A 23642-nucleotide genomic window follows, 5' to 3' on the forward strand; every position below is an offset into this window, starting at 1 on the left:
TCAAATCATAGATTTCAAGTATTACAAAGCCATGAAATAACAATCATGTGAGTAGTACACTCACCAATCAAACAAAGAGAGTTTTTACAAATTTCCACCCAACGAGCGCCTTGACTCACCGGCACGCCCTAAAACATTCAAGAAAACACAACGAGACTCGAATACGAGTCATAAACCCAAACCACACATCACTAATGTAAAGCTAAAATAACTTGAAAGTAATATAAGGAACACTTGGTGCTAATGGTTTAGATAACCCCAAAGTCACTAACTAACACTCTAAGCAACCCAATTCCAAGAAATCATACGGACCTAAAATTTGGACAGCATGATACGTTCCTCGATCAACTTGTTTCGAGACACGTAGCACGTTTGCCCAAGGATCTAGCGAGGTTGTCCAACGCTTGGATTGCGAAACCTAGAATGAAACGGACGACACGATTTGACTAAAGGCAGTAGACGACAACTCCGATGAAGGTGAATACTCCAGGGGAATAGGTCGGTAGAACAATCAAGGACAAGACGCAAGATTGCTCAACACCCTTGCTAAAGCAAGTGAAATGCTCGAATTCTCTCAAGAAGAAGAAGAATCGAAAATAGCAAACTTTATTGATAAAACGTCCATGTAAACCTTACACAGCTAGCATTTTTATAGGCTCAAGGTTACTAGAAAACCCTAAAAACCCTAAGGTGAGCTGTCGGCCATCTTGATGTCATGATGGGCCGACCCATGCTTCTACTAAAGCAGCTAATTTAACCCTAAGCAGACATTAAGGCCTAACGCCCTATTCGGCCCACTCACTTGGAGGCCCACTTGACTCTTCATGGGCTTGGATCATGGTATAGACGACTTGCTTGTCTCCTTCTAGGCCTTCAATATCTCTATGGACTCCATGTTGATCTTGGACCATTCGAACAAGGCCTTGAGGGATTCCTTGAAGAGCTTAGCTCGTGCACGTGTGACTGGGCCCAATAGCACTCAGACTGGGTCATTGCGTGGGCCCTGATCCATGCACACATCAGTCCCCTCCTCTTGAGAAGGATTTGCCCTCAAATCTGAATCATCTTCTTCAAGAAACGAGCTCAAATCTGCGACATTGAAGGTCGCGCTAACATTGTACTCCCCAGGTAGCTCCAATTTGTAAGCGTTGTCATTAACTCGTTGGAGCACTCGGAAGGGTCCATCACCTCTTGGGGATAACTTGCTTTGTCGCTGCTTGGGAAATCTCTCCTTTCGCAAGTGTAGCCAAACCCATTCTCCAGGTTCAAAAACCATCTTACGACGGTGCTTGTTGGCTTGCTGGATGTATTGTTGAGTACGCCTCTCAATGTTTGCTCGTACGGCTTCATGTAACCTGCGCACAAAATCAGCCTTCTTTTTCCCATCTAAGCTTGTGTGCTCAGAGGAAGGTAAGGGTACTAAATCAAGGGAGGTCAGCGGGTTAAAGCCATAAACAATCTCAAAAGGTGAGTAGCGTGTAGCACTATGAATAGTTCGATTGTAGGCAAATTCAACATGAGGCAAACACTCTTCCTAAGTTTTAAGATTCTTTTTAATCAAAACCCGAAGTAGAGTCCCAAGTGTGCGATCACTACAAGAAAATTGGTCATCAGTGACAACTTTTCTTTGTGACGAAAAAAAGTTGTCACAAAAACCGATCCTTTATTGACGACTTTCTAACTCGTCACAAACCTCTAATGGGAGCCAACTCATTTGTGACGACTTAGAAAAGTCGTCACTAGTAAATTCCCGCCAAGATTTAGCAAGAGGGTGGGAGTGTTTAGAACACACAATAGTGACGACATTAAGAACATCATCACTATTGCTTGGCCTATTTACGGACGACTTTTTGTTGTCGTCACTGATCACTAAAAAAAAGTTATTAGTGACAACATTTTTTAGTGATGACAATATATCGTCAGAAAAGGAGTTTCTTTAGTCGCGACACCTAAAGTTGTCACAATTCCATCAAAGCAACTAAATGTTTATTGACGACTAGGAGAGTTGTCATAATTGCTCAAAGCAACAGAGTCTTCAGTGACGACCTTGAAAAATGTTGTCACTAAAATGATTTATTCAGTGACAACTTCTAATATCGTCACTGTCACTCTACCGATTCGGATTTAGTGACAAGAATTAATCGTCACTATTTAAAGTACTTATTTCTAAGTCACTTTCATTAATTCTACTGTGCCACCCTAACTTTTGCGATTTTGCCCCAAATGTTGTAAAAAATACCATTAATTCCATTATGATACCTTAACTTTTACAATTTAGCCCCATATGTAGTACACCGATTTCTTTAATTCTATTATTACTCCCGAACTTTTGTAATTTAGCCCCATATGTAATTCACCAATTTTATTAATTCTACTATGGCACTCTAACTTTTACAATTTTACCCCCATATGTAATACACCAATTTTATTATTTCTATTATGGCACCCTAGCTTTTACAATTTAGCCCCTATTTTCAAATTAGGAAATTGCGAATGGTATCTTGATAAACTATGCATAAATATTTTATAATTTTCTCAAACTTAAGTAATAATTTGTTATAAACTCTAAAAATATATCTTTCATTACAATAGTTATAAGGCAGGCAGGTCTTTTTATCAATGGAATAAGAAATTTATGTCAGATTTATCCTTTGTACTACATGCCAAGTAGTATTAGCAAAGGAATAACAAAGTACTACAAAGTAATTAACAAAATAGCCTTCAGGGAGTGTAGTTTATGGGCAAATGAGCATTATCTATTCAAAGTACCAACTTTTTATGGGCATTTTACTCTCAAACATATAATTTATGATAAATTTATAAATGTTTGTAAGTAAAATTCAAAAAGTGTTACACTGATTTCTTACAAAACGAAAACTGGCAGGTTATCTTTTCAACATAAATTATATTTTTTTAAAAAAAGAAATGACCCATAAAGTACCAACTCTTTGTGGGTTTCCTTTACATGAACAAATATTTTGCTCTTTATGGGCATTTCACTCTGAATCATTTAATTTATGTTAAATACATAAATGTTTGTAAGTAAATTTCAAAAAGTGTTGTACTAATATTTTTATGAAAGGGAAACTGGTAGGTTTTGTATTTAACATAAATTAAATATGTGAAAGCAAAAAAAAAAAAGAAATTACCCATAAATCTATATCTTGCAAATGTATTACAAGAAATTTGGTCATTAGTGCAACCAATTGTTATTCTGTTTTTGCTCTCTAATGATTTTTTTAACTATTAGGAACTCAAATTTTGTCATGTAAATTAATATTAGTGCAATAATTTGAAGTGAAATTAACCATTTGAAACAAATCATCTCTCCTTATTATAAAATAAAAAAAATTCTGGAGTTTTGGGCAAAAATAATGAAAAGAAAGATAAGTAAGTTGTAATTTAGTTCACAATTTTGAGAAAGTGATATCAATATTAATATGGGATCAACTGTTTGATGTCATAAAAAAATTACCTATTATGAATATTTTTACAAAAATATTTAAAAGTTGCAAGTAATAATATATTAGTAAAATGTTAATTCAAAACTAAAAAACTTGGGTTGAAATTTTCGTACGAGTAGGGGGGGAAATGTAAGGAATTGAAATTTCATTCAAAGTCAATAGTTTGAGGAGAAGCGCGGAATTGACTTGAACACTTAGTGAAACCAACAACTCGCGGTCATGTTTAGTCATTCACCGAACAAAAGGCTACCAGCCATGAGCCAACAGCAAACAAGCAACACTTAGAACCAAAAAACACACCACTGCTCCTCATCTCTGCCGAGAACCAAAAAACACACTGCTCATCTCTGCCGGAAACATCTCCTCGCCGAGAACCAAGAAACATCTCCTCGCCATCTGCTAATCGATCTTGGCTGGGAAATGATGAAATAGAAGACCACATTTAGCAGCAACTGTCTACAAAAAAAGGTATGCTGATTCTCTTTTGCCTCCCTAATTTTCCCCCAAATGGTTTGCCCCTAATTAATTTCCCCGTTTAGATTTAAATTCCATCCAGACTCGAGAATGACAAGTTTGATATTTTATCCAAAAACTTCGATAGAACTGAAATCTGAGTTAGGAAACGCTCATCGTCAACTATAGCTGATCAATTAGCTTTAATTTGACACGTACATTTGGCAAAATTTTCTGTTTTTTGATCTAGAGACTGACAAAATAAAACCTTCCGCTGCTAAAAAAACTTAGTTGTTTGATTGGTTATTCATTGAAAACTTTACAAGATTTCGATCTGCTATATGTTTCTGTAGTATGATAAACAGATTATTTATGGGGTTTAAAATAGAAAGGTCAACTTTAGCTTCTCCAACTGCTATATATTTGCATCTCGCCTTGTGTGTGTGTGTGTGTTCCCCTTGTTTTGGCTAATTTCTTGGTATTCTGGTGCATTTCACTTTGTCATTCTTCTCAGTCTATTCTTGTTTAGAGGCTTGTGAAGTACTTGTTAAATGTTGTCGAGTCGAAGGAGGCAGGGACCTAGAAATTTGTTGTTAGTGATACTGATCGGAGGTGGCATGGCATGCTTACAATAACACTGATAAATTGCAAGGAAGCTTGTGGATCCCTTGATACAGTCTCAAGTTTAGGACTTTTTTCAAGTGAATTGAGAGATAAAACCAGTACAACTGACCAAATATACTTGGCCATTACTATCCAGAATTATTCTTCACCTTTCTTTGTTCTATTTTATTGGTCTTCTGTAGGAAGTAATGCAAAGCATTCTAAGATGTCGTATTTCAGTTTCACATTTTTCATGGAAGTTCATCTGGTAGGTTTTAGAAAGACCGAGTAGTAATGTTCCCATTCGTAATTTTGATTTGTTGGGTAATGCGGAATATTAGTAGCAGCAGACTGCGGTTTTGCACACGGACTTGGATGGCATGGGTGCATTGTGAATTACGTGATGTTCTAGCACAAGTTATTGGATACGGAAGGTGGATGCCATAGCATTGATTTTGCAATTTGACTTCTTAGGGGAATGAATGGTGGTGATTTCAAGTCGTGCAAGCCACTTACTCTTCATGTATAGATTGAAACTTCTTTTTCAGCTTCTCGACTCAGAATAGCTTCTTCTTTAATTTACTTGCACATAAAACGAAACGATGCCATGAATTTGCTGGCAAATTGGAAAGTTATTTGGAACTTGTATGTATGCCTTTCAGACCTTGTGCCCTGCCCTGTATACGAGTTGGGCGCAAGGATAAAGGTTTCGCTTCCTAGTTATGATGCCTTTTCGTGCACCAGTCATCCCTCATGCTAACACAACGAAAGGGAAAACTTGTTTCCACCCCATTCTGCCCCCTAAACTCCCGCTTGGGTTATCCAGACTTCCCCTGCTACTGGTATCCGAAGTTACAGGTTGACTGACTTTTTGTATTTTCCCCAACTCCTTACATATATCATCTTGCTTAACACTGGACATATTTTTGCTAAAAAATACAGATGACTTCTCCAAAATGATAATTTGACCTGAGCCTTCATCGTATCTCTTCAGCAAGTACATTAGCTCCTTAGCCTGACTGGGTTCAGCTTTACAAAATATTAGAGAATCATCAGCAAAAAATAAATGAGAGATTGATGGTCCTCTTCTGCTGATCGTCATTCCAGTGATTTTCTTGCCATCTTCTGCTCTCTTAAGTAGATTTGACAGCCCTGCAGAGCACAAAAGGAATAGATAAGGTGACAAAAGAACATACATACAAACAATATACATACAAAAGAACATCAATGGCGGCACATTATCAGAAACTAGTCATATATCTATATGTATTTTTTTAAAAACCTGTAACTGTAGGGTTCTAGATAGCAGTACAATCACCGCGCCAACACAAATATTTAATGTCCAAAACTGTAACTAAACAAGACAAATAAAACATTAAACCCAACTCAAAAATTGCAACATCTTACTACTAGTTTTGCAAGTAAAATGTTACCCTCCCAAAGACGCTAATAGTAGCAAAATTAGGCAGTAGTAGCCGCCTGGGCAGCAATCCTTTTCCTTTGTTCCTCTATAACTGACAACTTGATACCTTTGCCCTTTGGGGGAGACACCCAGGGCTTTGCACCTTTTCCAATGATGAAGACATTACCAAGACGAGTAGCAAACTCGTGACCTGTGGCATCTTGGACATGGATGGTCTCAAAGCTTCCCTTATGTTTCTCTCTATTCTTGATTACTCCAACCCAACCTCTGTTCCTTCCCCCAGTCACCATGACAACATTCCCAACATCAAACTTGATGAATTCAATAATCTTGTTGTTCTCCAGGTCAAGTTTGATGGTGTCATTGGCCTTGATGAGTGGGTCTGGGTAACGAATGGTATGACCATCATAGGTATTCAGGTATGGCTTGCCCTTCTGTCCAAACTGTACTGATCGAACCTTACACAACTTAAACTTTGCCTCCTCATCCCTGAAACTTCTGGTTTGATTAGCTGGCCCTGGCTATGTTGTTAACTAAGCTGATATGGTGATCATTGTCTGTGTGGCCCGGGATACAGTAGTGCTTGCCAAGAAAATCTCACAAGACTCCAGAATTAATTCCTATCTGCCTTACATTGTGTTTTGCATTGCACACAGCCTCCTCACATGCTTACATTGTGACATGTTTGAATTTAGTAATAGCTGTGTTGTATTTTGTTTAATTTTTATTATTGTTGTATGGGAAGATTAATTTCCTATATTTATTATATGTGTTGTTGTAATATCATGGTTGCATATTTTTTTGTGTTAGGATCAACGGTGCTTTTGAAAAAACATGGATAGGAGTTGGATGACAATTAAAGATTACTTGCATCCTAGATATTTGGCAGGAGTGAAAGAATTCGTTCAGTTCGCTTATTTAGGCAAGGATCCCACATATAAGCTCCCTTGTCCATGTAAAGGGTGCAACAACTTTGAGGATCAAACTATGGAGGTCATGAAAAGTCATTTGTGTGGGGGAATTGTTGAGAGCTATACTAGGTGGGTATATCATGGTGAAAGGTTTGAGGATTCTGATGAGGATGAAGATGATAACATAGTTTTAGATGAAGAAAACAGTGAGTCAGATGATATTCAAGAAATGTTAAATGACGTTGGTACTGCAAACTTTGGCGAGAATTGGAGAAATTCGGGGGAACATAATAGGGATATACCAAATAAGCAAGAGGGGGAAGCAAGTAAGTTTCTTAGATTATTATCTGAAGCTGAAAAAAGTCTCTACCCGGGTTGTGATAAGTACTCAAAACTTTCCTTTGTTGTCCATATCCTTCATTTGAAAACTATGAATCGGTGGACTTGCAAATCCATCGATATGCTGCTGAAATTCCTCATTCAAGTCTTCCCCATGGCATCAATTCCTAGCTCATACTATGATGCAAAAAATTTAATTCGTGAGCTAGGACTCAAGTGTGAAAAAATACATGCATGTGAAAATGATTGTGCACTTTATTGGAAAGAAAATGAAAGCCTCGATCACTGCCCAAATGAAAAATGTAAAGCACCTCGTTATAAATCCCCGGGTTCTAAAATTCCTAGAAAAGTGCTTCGCTATTTCCCCTTAAAGTCAAGGTTGCAAAGACTATTCATAAACAAGGAGATAGCTCAAGATATGAGGTGGCATAAAGAGAGACGCGTTCCCAAGGAAAACACAATGACACACCCTGCTGACTCAATAGCTTGGAAGGAGTTTGATAACAGTCACCCATCTTTTGCCGAAGATTCTCGTAATGTTAGGTTGGGGCTTTCAACTGATGGTTTCAATCCCTATGGAAACATGAATAATGCATATAGTATATGGCTTGTAATCCTTGTTCCTTACAATCTACCACCTTGGAAATGCTTAAAGGACCCTTTTTTCCTGTTATCAATGATTATTCCAGGTCCTAAGTGCATAGGAAATGATATGGATATATTTTTTAGGCCTCTAATTGATGAGTTGAAAGAGTTTTTTGACACTGGCTTTGAGACTTATGATGCAGCCGTGGGGGAAAAATTTATGTTACGGGCTGCTCTATTGTGGACTATAAGTGATTTTCCAGCATATGCCTATTTGTCAGGGTGGAGTACGAAAGGTTATAAGGCCTGTCCTATTTGTTTAGATGATACAACCAGTGTATATCTGAGAAATGGATTAAAATGTTGCTATATGGGGCACCGGCGATTTTTGCCAGCGGACCATAAATGGCGCAGAGAAAGAAAGTCATTTAATGGCAAGAGTGATCTTAGACAGCCTGTTAGAACTTTATCCGGTGAAGAAATCTTTGAACAACTTCAAGAGTTTGATCAAATGGTGTTTGGTAAGGCACCTGAATTGCTTAAAGAGAAGAAAAGAAAACGCATGCAAAATCAGTCAAATTGGTTGAAGAAAAGCATTTTTTTTGAGCTGCCATATTGGAGTACTAACAAAATTAGACACAACTTGGACATTATGCATATCGTGAAGAATGTGTGTGAAATTTTGTTGGCTACAGTGATGGGTACGGGACACAAAAATAGGGACACTTGGCAAGCTAGAGAGGATTTGAAGGAAATGAGATTGAGGGAAGAATTGCATCTTCAAACTCAAGGGGATTCAAAGGTGATGCCCGCTGCATGCTACACTCTTTCACGCAGCGAAAAACAAAAACTATGCCAGTTTTTGAGCTCACTCAAGTTCCCCGATGGATTTGCCTCAAACATATCTCATTGTGTTAAGCCAAAAGAGTGCCAAATTTCAGGGATGAAGAGTCATGATTATCATGTATTCTTGCAACGTCTACTTCCATTAGCAATTAGAGGCATGCTGCCAAAGGATGTTTCCCAAACTTTGGTAGAACTAAGCAATTTTTTTAGGAAAATTTGTTCCAGGACTCTTTATGTAGATGAGTTAGATGCACAGGAGAAAAACATTGTTGTAATACTCTGCAAACTTGAAAAAATTTTCCCTCCAAATTTCTTCGATGTAATGGTCCATTTAATGGTCCATTTACCTGCTGAAGCAAAACTTGCTGGCCCAGCACAATACCGGTGGATGTTCCCATTTGAGAGGTAGTGTAAAGGCTATTTTAAGACTGAATCTTCTTTTGCTTCCTAGGGTCGTACTGCTGTGACATCTTATGGCTGCATTTTTGTGACACAGAAAAATGGGTCAATACAAAGGTTATGTGCACAACAGAGCTCGACCGGAAGGATGCATTGTTGAGCGTTACTTGGATGATGAATGTCTAACATTCATTTCCAGGTACTTGCACAATGTTCCTACAATATTTAATGAACCAGAAAGAAACACCGAACGCTTTGAGGCTGCTGGAAAGTTGTCTATTTTTTCTGGAATGGCTCGGCCTTTTGGGGCAGCAACATTTTGTTGCTTAAGTGAATCAGAGTTGATGAAAATACATTTATTCATCTTGAAAAATTGTGAAGAAATTGATGATTACATAAGGTAATAAATTTATTACCTTATGTATATGAGAAGTGTTATATGTTTAGTCAATTATATCACTAACCGTACCACATAGATAACTAATAATACTATTGTATAGGATGCACAAAGAATTGCTTCAGCAGCAAAATGTGTCGAATGTAGAGCAGATGCACGATTTAGAGTTTCCAAAGTGGTTTGAAGATCGTGTAAGTATGGAACAAACTACTAGAAGACTTGTGGTATTTATATAGTTGTTAATTTGTTCAGTCATTCTAATTTCTTATTTGGGTCATATAGGTCACTTACATGCATACACAAGGCAGATGCTGTGATGAATTGTTGTCTTTGGCCAAAGGACTGGATTTTAGAGTGATCAAATATCCTGGTTGTAATGTCAATGGGTTTAGATTTCATACCAAAACACGTGAGGTAGACAGAAAAACCCAGAATAGTGGCATTATGGTGAAGGGTGAGCATGCTGATGTAGAAATAAACTTCTATGGTGCTATTACAGATATCTTAGAGGTTGAATACGCCTTCAGTCAAAGCCGAGTAGTTCTGTTCAAGTGTGATTGGTGGGACTTGAAAAATAGCTCATGTCTTAAAATAGACAAACAGAGTAATCTAAGCAGCGTTAATTTGTCAAAAAAATGGTATATAGACCAGCCATTTGTATTCGCTTCCCAAGCCGAACAGGTATTTTACGTAAAGGATATGAGGCTTGGAGGTGATTGGCATGTTGTCGAGTCAGTCTGTCCACGTTCATCATATGCTGTTCTTGAAAAGGATGAGGATAAATCATGTGAAGAAGAACAAGTTTACCAAGAAGATTATCTTGAAGACCTAATTGGGGTTCAAGAGAATGTCGATTTGTCTAACTTGAAAAGAGGTGATATGCTAGCTGATGAAGCTGTAGAAACTGGCATCCTAAATTCTGATTCTTCAGCTAAACATGCCAGGAAAATGGATGATTTTTTTGTTGATGATGATGAGATTCAGCAATTGAGCTCGAGTGAAGATGAAAGTGAAAAATTTGTAGAAAGTGATGACTATGAGTCTGACTAAACGATGTTGTAAATAACATTTTCAGTTTCTATTTATAGTTACAATGTAACTTTTGGTTCAAATCAAGTGTATTTCTTGTCTTGAATTATTTTTAGTCACTCTTATCTTCTAATTTGCAATATCTATTGTAAAATGCAAGGCATATTAATTAAGTTCCTCCTTCGGGTGAGCATGTTGGTAATTGTACCTTGTCCTGGCATTTTAGACATATTTAGTCTAAATGCATGGCTGATTGATATCTTTTTATCATGTAGTTACATGGCTGGGCCAGGGAAGAAAGGAAAATGTCCTATGCGACCAACTCGAGGTGCTGAAATACCTAATGCAGCAGAAGCTAGAGAAAAAATAGGTGAACAGGTGATGAAAATTGACTTTGCTATGTACTTGTACCTTCACTTCTTTATACCATTGGTTTTAAACAATTAAGCATCTAAACCTGCTGTGTATTTCTTACCTGCTGAATAGCAAGTTGGTGGCCCAAAAGATAGTCTGGCTAGCAATGCCAATAATGCTGTACAACTCAGCCTATCTAGAAAGTCAGTTCAAATTCGCCTATTTGATGAGACTGAGGTTAGTTCTTACTTTTGGTAGTTGGCAATATTTGAAAAATACATTTCTAATGTGTAGTTGGCTGGATTTTAGGATCCTACTACCTCAAATGGTCGCAAAACTGCTACAGGATCATCAAGACATGAGTTGACAACTCCTACATCTATTGAGCAGCAAAATACTACTCCTACTTCAGTACAAGTCGGATCTAACCAGTCCATTGGTTGTGGAAGTGACCGGATTAATGAGAGCGATGATGTTCAACAGAATGATACCGGTATATGAGATTTACTTGTAATTTATATTACACAGCTAATTTCATTTCAGATTTTTCCACTCACATTCATAACTGTGTACTATGTTTTGGGTAGGTGGTATCAATGTAACTAGGAAAAGAGGATATACTCGCAATATTGCACTGTCCAAGGAAAAGAAGGCCGGCAAAAAGGTAAAAGTCCAGGTCTCTGAAGTTAGTGGAAGAGTAATTGGAGAAGGGGCACAACAGTACATCTCAGAGGCAAGTTGTGTCATTCGTAAATATGGCAAATGGAAAGCAGAAAAATGGTCCAAACTGGCCAGCTCTGATAGAGAAGGAATGCTAAAACTTGTTAATGTAAGTGAAATTGTTTTGAAGGCTTGTTTTTCTTCTTGACTTGGTAACAACTAGTTCTGCAACAGGACATTTATGCACTTTTTCTGACTTTTACAATAAATTTTTCACTCATATTTCAGAATAGTTTTGCTCCACATGAAGGAGAACATGTTAAGCCAGCGCTTCTTAAGCAGTTAAATACACAGTACAGAAGTCGACGATACAATTTTCACAAGATTTTCAAGAAATTTAGTACAAAAGAGGAAGCACTTGCAAATCGTCCACAATATGTTGAAGAATCTGATTGGATTTACCTTTGTGACTATTTCTGTAGTCTAAATTTTATGGTATAGACGCTGACTTTTGATCATTTACTATTGTTCTTTCTCATGTTTTTTGTGTGTTAAATTTTGATCACGGCTGAACTTGATAAGTGCAGAAGATAAGTGAGAGGAACAAGATCAATAGATCAAAGCAAAAAACTGCTCATACAGCTGGAACAAAATCCTTTCTTCGTCATAAAGCTGACCGGGTATTTGATTATCTTGAAGACATGTCTTTTGGATTGTTTAGGCAGGTTATTTAACTTCTTATTGTAACAGGAAGCACAAGAAGGGAGGGAGGTTGGACCAATAGAACTTTATGACATCACCCATTACAGCAAGAAGAAGAATGCAATGGTTGACGAAACATCTGCTATGAACTTAGTAAGAAAAATGGAATTGGTACATGGTATATTGTTGTACAACTCTTATGAAAGTCTAACTTCAGAATTTACCTTTGTGACAGAGCATGATGAAGGAGAAAAAGTTGGAATCTGAATCCAGTGGTGCAAATAGGACTGAAGAAGACATTTCCATTGAAGTAACTGGACGTGTAACCGGATACGTACATGGCCGTGGTCCCTCCAAAGCTGGAATAATTGCCCAAAAGCTTGCAGAGATAGATGATTTCAAGAAAAGAGCAGAACAAGCGGAGAAGCGCTCAGCTGAGTTGGAAATAACAGTCCAATCTCAACAACAACTTATGGAGAAGCTTGTGAACCAGCAAAGTGAAATGCAGAACCAACAAAGTGAAATGCAAGATCTCCTTAAATCTTTGAAAGCACAGCTGCAAGCCAACAAGTAAGACGATGAAGGCACATCTGAACGAACTGATTGGTAAGCAATTTTCAACTATATATACTTGTCGAAATAGATATAATGGCTGCTATGGTTTAAAGTTAACATACGTTATTGCAATTTAGTTATTGGTAGGTGACAATATTAACTTGTAATATCAAGACTGAGGAGGGACATTTAAGAATTACTTCTGTCAACACAAGGTTCTAATCAGATGGTGTTTTGATCTTGGGAGTACATTTGTGGCTTTATCATAGCTTTGTTATCATGAAACAATAACATTACACAAAAAAAAGCTTCAATAGTGTTTCTGTTTCATGATATTAATTTGAGGAGCACAGAAGGGCTAAAGAATAGAAAAGATTATTATTGTCATTTGGCCAATGAGTTAGCTAAAAACTTAAAATATTGTCATGTTTAAGACGTTTTATGGTCAAGATACAGAAACGCTTGCATCTTGCAGGTTTCAAAGGTTCATGGCAATTCTGGACCTGTCTCTCCCTTTCATTCTTGTAGGTGCCACTTATTATTCTCAGTGTTTTGAACACAAACTAGTGTAGTGTCTATGTCACTACTGGTCGTTGTGGACAGAGTAGGAAGATTTGATATCTGCTTACTAATTTAGGTTAGGAATGAACAGCAAAAACAAAATACTGATTTAGCTTTTTGAATACTTGCTAAACATTAATTTCATGCAATTTCCAGTTAAGCCTAATGATTTGCTATGTGGTGTCCTGATTCTAGTTTTTCTGTTTTGCAATTGCTGCATTCATTACGGTGCCCTCATACCATAATCTTGTTTTGCCTAAGTTTTGGTTGATCGAATTCTTGAAAACTCTCAAAATAGATGTGTAAAAAAAAATTTATGTTTCTTCTCAAAGAAATTTTGATTTGATTCTTGGATTTTTTGGAACCGACGATACCAAATTCATACAATTATCTTGGGTTAGTTGCTTATGGCTAATTTTACTAGCCATTGAATTTTTTTTTTATTGTTTTTCCGGATGCCAGCAAGTTGGATTTGATTACCAGTAAGCAAGCCAGTAAATAGTAACATATCTGTTTAGTCTAATAAAGCAATTAGAATGGTTCAGCAAAACATACGTAACAGATGAGACTAATTAAATCTCAATCTAGAGTAAATCTACCAATAGGATTCTACTGAAGTTCTGCTTAGGTCCCACCCCCCAAAAAAAGAAAAAGAAAAAGAAAAAATAATTTTCTGTTTGCCGAGACCAAAAATGTGGTGTCATGTACTTTACTTACAAAGGGAGAGAGAGAGACAGAGAGAAGCTAGACCTGAAAGGACAATACATGTTTTTATAGTATTTACAAAACAAAATATTTACGAGTGTCTTGTCGTCTGCGGTTAGCAAATTTTCACATCACAACACACTTGTCTTTGGATGACTTTGTCTCCTGCAATTGCTGCATTCATTACGGTGGTATCATATTAGTGAATGCTGCATTCATTACGGTGGTATCATATTAGTGAATGCTTGTTACTTTTGTTGTTTATTTAGCAATTAGAGACTGTTTTGCTTTTGTCACCTGATAACTTTACTAATAACTTTACTACTTTATTGCAGATAAATTGCTCATTTTGGAGGTTTCAAAGAAGATTAGCAGTACGGCTTACATGTCGGCTCAAAAACTGTGGTTATAGTGCTGTCTTAAGTTTAGAAAATGTTTCAGAAGCACAGGATATGTTTTGGGACTTGGAATATGTTTTTTAGTGCAGCCTTGACTTATATGAGTAGTATTTGTTCTACTCAAACTTATGAAACTATTTGTACTATGATGTTGCACTTATTTATGACATTTGAATATTTAATATATTATTTTGGCATATTCTATTGTAACGGGTGCCTACATTTGTTATTTATTAAACATTGCTGATATTTTCATTTTTTAGATATTATTGTAGTAGGAAAGTCATGTGTAAGGTGTTGTAAATGAGTAGTATTTTTCTAGGCAGGATGTCTTTATTGACAATTGTTATTGTCACTCAATCAAAACTGTCTATTGATAAGGGATTGTTGCCACAGTTGATCAGGGGTTTATTGACAACAAAGTTGTCACTAATTCCCCTATGCCTTCACTATCGTGCCTTCATGCATCACTGACAAGAGAAGATGTTGTCACTAGATTTATAGATTTTACTGATGACATATATTGTCATAAAAAGTTTCATTCAGTGACGACTCTAAGGTCGTCACTGTATACTTTCATCTTTTACTGACGACATAGATTGTCATAAAAAAGGTTCTATTTATTGACAACAAAGTTGTCACTAATTCCCCTATGCCTTCACTACCGTGCCTTCATGCATCACTGACAAGAGAAGGTGTTGTCACTAGATTTATAGATTTTACTGATGACATATATTGTCATAAAACGTTTCATTCAGTGACGACTCAAAGGTCGTCACTGTATACTTTCATCTTTTACTGACGACATAGATTGTCATAAAAAATGTTCTATTTACTGACGACTTTAAAGTCGTCACTGTATACTTTTACCGACGGAGATTCAGTGACGACCTTGCGACAACTGAAATGTTGTCAATAATGGTCATTAGTGACGACTTTTTGATTATTTGTGACGAAAAGTAGTTATCACTGATGACCAAAATTCTTGTAGTGGATTGACAACTTCAGTTTGTCCATCGCTTTGTGGATGACTGGTGGTGGAGAATAACAACCTAGTGCCAAGCTTAGACCACAAAGTCTTCCAGAAATAGCTCAAGAACATTACATCTCTATCACTAACAATGGTCTTAGACATGCCATGCAGACGGACAATTTCTTTGAAAAACAAAGTAGCAATATGAGATGCATCGTCAGTTTTGTGACAGGGGATAAAATGTGCCATCTTAGAGAATCTATCAACCACGACAAAGATAGAATCATTACCCCTTGGTGACCTAGGTAGGCCTAAGACAAAGTCCATAGACAAGTCTACCCAAGGATAGTGAGGAACAGGCAATGGGGTATACAGGCCGTATGGATTTGTTTTAGACTTTTCCTTATGACAAGTGACACATCTACCAACCATGCGTTCAACATCCCTACGCATGTGCGGCCAGTAAAAGTGCTCTTGTAACATGGCTAGAGTCTTAACAATGCCAAAGTATCCCATGATGATACGAGACGCGGAAGCTACTTCGGATCTAGAGGAACACGATGAAGATTTGACGGAGTTGAACCCGAACTTGGACCACTCAAGAACAGATTTAACGGTAGAGGACGCCACAATCAAGTATGTGTGCTTGATTGATAAGTCAAGAACAGCCTAGGATCAACTCTAGGATGTTCAACTTAGCTTTTACAAGCTAAGGGAATTTGCCACAAGGAATGGACGAAATTCTGGAAATTTTATTCAATACTCTCAAAAACTGAATGTAACATGCGGCTTGAGGCTATTAATAGCCGTGACTAAGACCTAATAAACTGGAAAAATAACAAGGAAAGTTCGGCCAGCCCCTTGGGCCTTCACTTGACCGAAAGCTAGCCCAACTAACTATAGATCCCCGTACGGCTCAGCGACGGTACTTAACTTCAGCTCAACCCGCCGTTTGGAGCTTGAACACTTGCATCTTCAATTGTAAGCAGCATTTTAGTAGTCGTGCAAGGATATTCCAACTCAATTCCTTCAATGGCCGGTTTCTCTTGGGTTTGGATGGCACGTACCAAGGCTTGGAGGGACTCCTTGAATCTCTTAGCTCGTGCTCGTGTCACTGGGCCTTGGGGCACTTTCACAGGGTCTACTTGTGCACTTTGGGCCTCGTGCTCAACCGCATCATTCCCCTCCTCTTGAAAAGGATTTGCCCTCAAATCGTACTCGTCCCCTGCAATAAATGGACTTAGATCAGCAACATTGAATGTAGCACTAACAGTATACTCACCAGGCAGATCTAAGCGGTATGCATTGTCGTTGATGCGCTCAATAACTTGAAAAGGCCCATCTCCTCGTGGTGACAGCAAGCTTTGCCGTTGTTTTGGAAACCTCTCCTTGCGCAAATGTAACCAGACCCAATCACCTGGTTCAAAGACAAGCTTGCGCCTGTGCTTATTAGCTTGTTGGACATAGGCTGGTTTGTTAGGCAATGGTGCTCCAGGAATGAGATCGATTTGGTGCTCGATTCCCCTTAGCGGTGGTAGTCCATCAGGTACATCCTCAGGAAATATGTCCTCAAATTCATCTTTGGCTTTTGCTAGCAAGCTTAGCTTCCCCTTATTTTCTTCTCTCATAGCCGACCCACTTGTTGCCTTTTTCTTCCCTAGGGTTTCGGCCCTACTCTCTCCTTTTTCTTCCTCACTTTTCTCTCGCTTTTTCCTCTCAAGTTCTAGCTCATACTCCTTTTGGAGCCTCATTTGATCTTCATACACTTGTTTTGGGGTGAGAGGTACAAGTGTCACCTTTCTATTGCAATGAGTAAAGACATATTTATTAGCTCTTCCCTTGAATTCGACATCGCGATCATATTGCCAAGGCCGTCCAAGAATGAGGTGACTTGCTTGCATTGGCACGACATCACAAGTAACCTCGTCTTCATACTTGCCAATTCGGAATGGCACTTTTACTTGTCTAAACACACGGACTTCCCCTTCATTGTTCAACCATTGAAGACGATAAGGTCTTGGATGTTTGATAACTTGGAGCCCTAGCATTTCTACCATGAGTAGACTAGCGACATTGGCACAACTCCCACTATCAATAACAACACTACACACCTTATCCTTGATATGACACCTTGTGTAGAAAAGGTTGTCCCGTTGTACCTCCAGTTCCTCCTCTTTGGCGCGGGTAGTGAGGACCTTTCGAACCACTAGGCATCCAATCTCCTCATGCGTAGGTATCTCCTCACTCGATTCATTCTCTTCCTCTTCTAGAGGCGGTATCCCCTCGTACTCCTCTTCCTCATCTGATACAATTTCCCCATTCGGCAACATCAGCATGGTCCTTTGGCTGGGGCATTGAGAAGCGATATGGCCAAATCCTTGACACTTAAAGCACTTGGTGTCTCGACCACGCGGTTTGGTAGCTGCATTATTAGCCTTAAAGTCAGGCTTGGGCGCTGCCTTGGAAGGGAGGCCATTCGGCCTTGGAGGGTAAGAAGGAGCTGCGGCTTTCTCCTCCCTTTTTGGTTGAGAAGTGCGCCAATTTCCAGCTTGATAAGTAGTGCTTTGTCGCGCAGTACCCCTCCTCTTGAGGCGCCGTTCAATTGTAACCGCCTTCTCGAGCATTTCATTCATGTCGAGGTAGTGTTGGAGTTCCACTACTTCGGCAATCTCGGGCCTCAATCCATGTAGAAAACGAGCCATAGTGGCCTCTCCATCTTCACGTAAATCCGCCTTCATGATGGCCATTTCCATCTCCTTGTAATAATCCTCAACTGACATGGACCCTTGGTTGAGAGCTTGTAGCCGACGGTGTAGATCTCGACTATAGTAGCTCGGAACGAACCTTTTTCTCATCAGACTCCTCATTTCCTCGCAAGTTTCCAAAGGTCTCTCACGATTTCTCCTTCGGCTTAGTCTAAGTTGGTCCCACCAAATGGAGGCGTAGTCAGTGAATTCTACGGCTGCTAGTTTCACCTTTTGCTCCTCCGTATAGGTGTGGCATTCATAGACTAACTCAATTTTCCGTTCCCATTCCAAGTACGCCTCGGGGTCCGACTTGCCTTGGAATGAGGGAATCTTGAGTTTGACACCTTTAATGGTGTCGTCTCCTCGACGTTGGAACCTTTGATCATTTTGGTACCTTCCCTCAAACGCTTCCTCTTCATCGTTTGAGTATGCCGATTCTTTGCCCTTACTCGGGGTAGGTGGAGGTCTCGAGTTCTCCAACTGATCAATTCGATCATGCAATGGCTCAATTTCATTCTTGAGCAATCGCTTGAACTCCCCCATCATGGCTTCCAACTGTAGTTTGATGTCCATGGTTTGGCTACCCACTCCACTAGACATATTTAGTTCACCTGCAAAACAAATAAACAAAAACGAGTTCCTCTCTCTTTTTTTTTTTTTTTTAATACGATGTATAGGTCACTCACACTCGTGTTTCACTCAAGTGTATCACTCTCTGATAATCTTACCAAGCAATTCCTTGGCTTGCTAGTCGCTCGAGTTGAACAAACCAGGGTCACCGCAGTGTACGTTCTTGACTAGTCAACAAGTGACACACAAGCTAGTAGCAATAAATGGAGGTGAATGACTGAAGACCTAGACACGACTCAAGACTCAGAATATAGCTGGACAATAACTAACGACTCAAAAGAAAGTAAGACAATTAACTTGAATGCTGAAATTTTGAAAATCCTAGAAAACTCTACCCGAAACCCAAATTTCTGGAATGTGTTGAGCTGCTGGTCCGTGGTCTTTTTGGTCCGTGATCTGATTTGGACACTTGGGGTTGCCAAGATTAGAAACCTTGGAGTTTGGTCAGATTTGGGAGTCCCAAGTGGTCCAAATTCGAAATTTTGGGGCTGGTCAGATTTGGAAGTCAGATTTTGCACCAAATTTGGTAAACTTGTAGGCTGTCAAGAATTGGATGTTGTTCAGATTTGGAAGTCCAAGTTTGAATCAGATTTGGTGGCTTGAAGGCTGACCAAGACTAGGGCTGTTCAGATTTGAAAGTCCAAGTTTGAATCAGATTTGGTAAAACTTGAAGGCTGGTCAAGAATTGGAAACTAGAGCCGTCTTTCTTGAAAAATTTTTTTTTTTGACCTTTGAATCAGATTTGGTAAAACTTGAAGGCTGGTCAAGAATTGGAAACTAGAGCCGTCTTTCTTGAAATTTTTTTTGACTTCTGTTGGGGTGTTTTCACACAATAGCCAGCTAGTTTAGACCACAATTTCACAGCAATTAACGTAAACAACTTGGACAGATTTGGTTTCAAGATCAAAGTTCCATGAAAACAAGAACACGGTTGAAGGTTTATTTCAGGTTTCAAGACTGCCAAGATTAACCTCTTTGATCCAAGAAGCTCAAGACTTCCCCAATAAGGTTTTGATGTTCGAGTTTTGCAAAGCAACAACACAAAGGTTCAAGAAACAAGTGCAAACAGATTCGGTATCCCAGCAAATTAATTCCAGCAACGACTCAAGGGAATGACAATAAGGTATGCAACACAAGAGATTTTTTTTTTTTGGATTTAAATAGAACATAAACACAAGACAAAACTGGACAGAAAATTTCAGACAACAAGTAAACAACAAAGACAGATTTCTGACAAGGAAACAACAAAGACAGATTTCTGACAAGGAAACAACAAAGACAGATTTCGGACTTGACAAACCCGAGCACTTGAGCTACGAATTTAGAAGACTAAAATAGATCTAAAAACGATAAAAAGGGATATTCGTGATACCTCTAACTAGCTCTGATACCAGCTGATACGAGACGCGGAAGCTACATCGGATCTAGAGGAACACGATGAAGATTTGACGGAGTTGAACCCGAACTTGGACCACTCAAGAACAGATTTAACGGTAGAGGACGCCACAATCAAGTATGTGTGCTTGATTGATAAGTCAAGAACAGCCTAGGATCAACTCTAGGATGTTCAACTTAGCTTTTACAAGCTAAGGGAATTTGCCACAAGGAATGGACGAAATTCTGGAAATTTTATTCAATACTCTCAAAAACTGAATGTAACATGCGGCTTGAGGCTATTAATAGCCGTGACTAAGACCTAATAAACTGGAAAAATAACAAGGAAAGTTCGGCCAGCCCCTTGGGCCTTCACTTGACCGAAAGCTAGCCCAACTAACTATAGATCCCCGTACGGCTCAGCGACGGTACTTAACTTCAGCTCAACCCGCCGTTTGGAGCTTGAACACTTGCATCTTCAATTGTAAGCAGCATTTTAGTGGTCGTGCAAGGATATTCCAACTCAATTCCTTCAATGGCCGGTTTCTCTTGGGTTTGGATGGCACGTACCAAGGCTTGGAGGGACTCCTTGAATCTCTTAGCTCGTGCTCGTGTCACTGGGCCTTGGGGCACCTTCACAGGGTCTACTTGTGCACTTTGGGCCTCGTGCTCAACCGCATCATTCCCCTCCTCTTGAAAAGGATTTGCCCTCAAATCGTACTCGTCCCCTGCAATAAATGGACTTAGATCAGCAACATTGAATGTAGCACTAACAGTATACTCACCAGGCAGATCTAAGCGGTATGCATTGTCGTTGATGCGCTCAATAACTTGAAAAGGCCCATCTCCTCTTGGTGACAGCTTGCTTTGCCGTTGTTTTGGAAATCTCTCCTTGCGCAAATGTAACCAGACCCAATCACCTGGTTCAAAGACAAGCTTGCGCCTGTGCTTATTAGCTTGTTGGACATAGGCTGGTTTGTTAGGCAATGGTGCTCCAGGAATGAGATCGATTTGGTGCTCGATTCCCCTTAGCGGTGGTAGTCCATCAGGTACATCCTCAGGAAATATGTCCTCAAATTCATCTTTGGCTTTTGCTAGCAAGCTTAGCTTCCCCTTATTTTCTTCTCTCATAGCCGACCCACTTGTTGCCTTTTTCTTCCCTAGGGTTTCGGCCCTACTCTCTCCTTTTTCTTCCTCACTTTTCTCTCGCTTTTTCCTCTCAAGTTCTAGCTCATACTCCTTTTGGAGTCTCATTTGATCTTCATACACTTGTTTTGGGGTGAGAGGTACAAGTGTCACCTTTCTATTGCAATGAGTAAAGACATATTTATTAGCTCTTCCCTTGAATTCGACATCGCGATCATATTGCCAAGGCCGTCCAAGAATGAGGTGACTTGCTTGCATTGGCACGACATCACAAGTAACCTCGTCTTCATACTTGCCAATTCGGAATGGCACTTTTACTTGTCTAAACACACGGACTTCCCCTTCATTGTTCAACCATTGAAGACGATAAGGTCTTGGATGTTTGATAACTTGGAGCCCTAGCATTTCTACCATGAGTAGACTAGCGACATTGGCACAACTCCCACTATCAATAACAACACTACACACCTTATCCTTGATATGACACCTTGTGTAGAAAAGGTTGTCCCGTTGTACCTCCAGTTCCTCCTCTTTGGCGCGGGTAGTGAGGACCTTTCGAACCACTAGGCATCCAATCTCCTCATGCGTAGGTATCTCCTCACTCGATTCATTCTCTTCCTCTTCTAGAGGCGGTATCCCCTCGTACTCCTCTTCCTCATCTGATACAATTTCCCCATTCGGCAACATCAGCATGGTCCTTTGGCTGGGGCATTGAGAAGCGATATGGCCAAATCCTTGACACTTAAAGCACTTGGTGTCTCGACCACGCGGTTTGGTAGCTGCATTATTAGCCTCAAAGTCAGGCTTGGGCGTTGCCTTGGAAGGGAGGCCATTCGGCCTTGGAGGGTAAGAAGGAGCTGCGGCTTTCTCCTCCCTTTTTGGTTGAGAAGTGCGCCAATTTCCAGCTTGATAAGTAGTGCTTTGTCGCGCAGTACCCCTCCTCTTGAGGCGCCGTTCAATTGTAACCGCCTTCTCGAGCATTTCATTCATGTCGAGGTAGTGTTGGAGTTCCACTACTTCGGCAATCTCGGGCCTCAATCCATGTAGAAAACGAGCCATAGTGGCCTCTCCATCTTCACGTAAATCCGCCTTCATGATGGCCATTTCCATCTCCTTGTAATAATCCTCAACTGACATGGACCCTTGGTTGAGAGCTTGTAGCCGACGGTGTAGATCTCGACTATAGTAGCTCGGAACGAACCTTTTTCTCATCAGACTCCTCATTTCCTCGCAAGTTTCCAAAGGTCTCTCACGATTTCTCCTTCGGCTTAGTCTAAGTTGGTCCCACCAAATGGAGGCGTAGTCAGTGAATTCTACGGCTGCTAGTTTCACCTTTTGCTCCTCCGTATAGGTGTGGCATTCATAGACTAACTCAATTTTCCGTTCCCATTCCAAGTACGCCTCGGGGTCCGACTTGCCTTGGAATGAGGGAATCTTGAGTTTGACACCTTTAATGGTGTCGTCTCCTCGACGTTGGAACCTTTGATCATTTTGGTACCTTCCCTCAAACGCTTCCTCTTCATCGTTTGAGTATGCCGATTCTTTGCCCTTACTCGGGGTAGGTGGAGGTCTCGAGTTCTCCAACTGATCAATTCGATCATGCAATGGCTCAATTTCATTCTTGAGCAATCGCTTGAACTCCCCCATCATGGCTTCCAACTGTAGTTTGATGTCCATGGTTTGGCTACCCACTCCACTAGACATATTTAGTTCACCTGCAAAACAAATAAACAAAAACGAGTTCCTCTCTCTTTTTTTTTTTTTTTTAATACGATGTATAGGTCACTCACACTCGTGTTTCACTCAAGTGTATCACTCTCTAATAATCTTACCAAGCAATTCCTTGGCTTGCTAGTCGCTCGAGTTGAACAAACCAGGGGTCACCGCAGTGTACGTTCTTGACTAGTCAACAAGTGACACACAAGCTAGTAGCAATAAATGGAGGTGAATGACTGAAGACCTAGACACGACTCAAGACTCAGAATATAGCTGGACAACAACTAACGACTCAAAAGAAAGTAAGACAATTAACTTGAATGCTGAAATTTTGAAAATCCTAGAAAACTCTACCCGAAACCCAAATTTCTGGAATGTGTTGAGCTGCTGGTCCGTGGTCTTTTTGGTCCGTGATCTGATTTGGACACTTGGGGTTGCCAAGATTAGAAACCTTGGAGTTTGGTCAGATTTGGGAGTCCCAAGTGGTCCAAATTCGAAATTTTGGGGCTGGTCAGATTTGGAAGTCAGATTTTGCACCAAATTTGGTAAACTTGTAGGCTGTCAAGAATTGGATGTTGTTCAGATTTGGAAGTCCAAGTTTGAATCAGATTTGGTGGCTTGAAGGCTGACCAAGACTAGGGCTGTTCAGATTTGAAAGTCCAAGTTTGAATC

The 23642-nt window shown here is 39.6% G+C and overlaps 2 protein-coding genes across 2 annotated transcripts; one reads left to right on the forward strand and one right to left on the reverse strand.

Moving 5' to 3' along the window:
- Positions 1 to 5981: 5981 nt before the first annotated feature.
- On the reverse strand, positions 5982 to 6626 carry LOC113759878 (40S ribosomal protein S4-like). The gene is made up of 2 exons (XM_027302455.1): positions 6617 to 6626; positions 5982 to 6460 (listed from the first exon to the last, which is right to left on the reverse strand). Exons 1-2 carry the CDS (start codon positions 6624 to 6626, stop codon positions 5982 to 5984), a joined length of 489 nt encoding a protein of 162 aa, XP_027158256.1.
- A 5629-nt stretch (positions 6627 to 12255) lies between these two features.
- On the forward strand, positions 12256 to 14574 carry LOC113763991. The gene is made up of 3 exons (XM_027308003.1): positions 12256 to 12318; positions 12401 to 12771; positions 14322 to 14574. Exons 1-2 carry the CDS (start codon positions 12289 to 12291, stop codon positions 12737 to 12739), a joined length of 369 nt encoding a protein of 122 aa, XP_027163804.1. The 5' UTR covers positions 12256 to 12288; the 3' UTR covers positions 12740 to 12771; positions 14322 to 14574.
- The last annotated feature ends 9068 nt before the right edge of the window (positions 14575 to 23642 follow it).

This window comes from Coffea eugenioides, chromosome 2 (genome assembly GCF_003713205.1).
Source record: "Coffea eugenioides isolate CCC68of chromosome 2, Ceug_1.0, whole genome shotgun sequence".
Taxonomy (NCBI): domain Eukaryota; kingdom Viridiplantae; phylum Streptophyta; class Magnoliopsida; order Gentianales; family Rubiaceae; genus Coffea; species Coffea eugenioides.

Bases quoted from the DNA above. Each gene is read 5' to 3' on its own strand.
- LOC113763991 (XM_027308003.1), top strand. From the start codon at position 12,289: ATGGTTGACGAAACATCTGCTATGAACTTA. The intron at 12,319-12,400 runs GTAAGAAAAATG...CCTTTGTGACAG, and splicing joins AAACATCTGCTATGAACTTA to AGCATGATGAAGGAGAAAAA.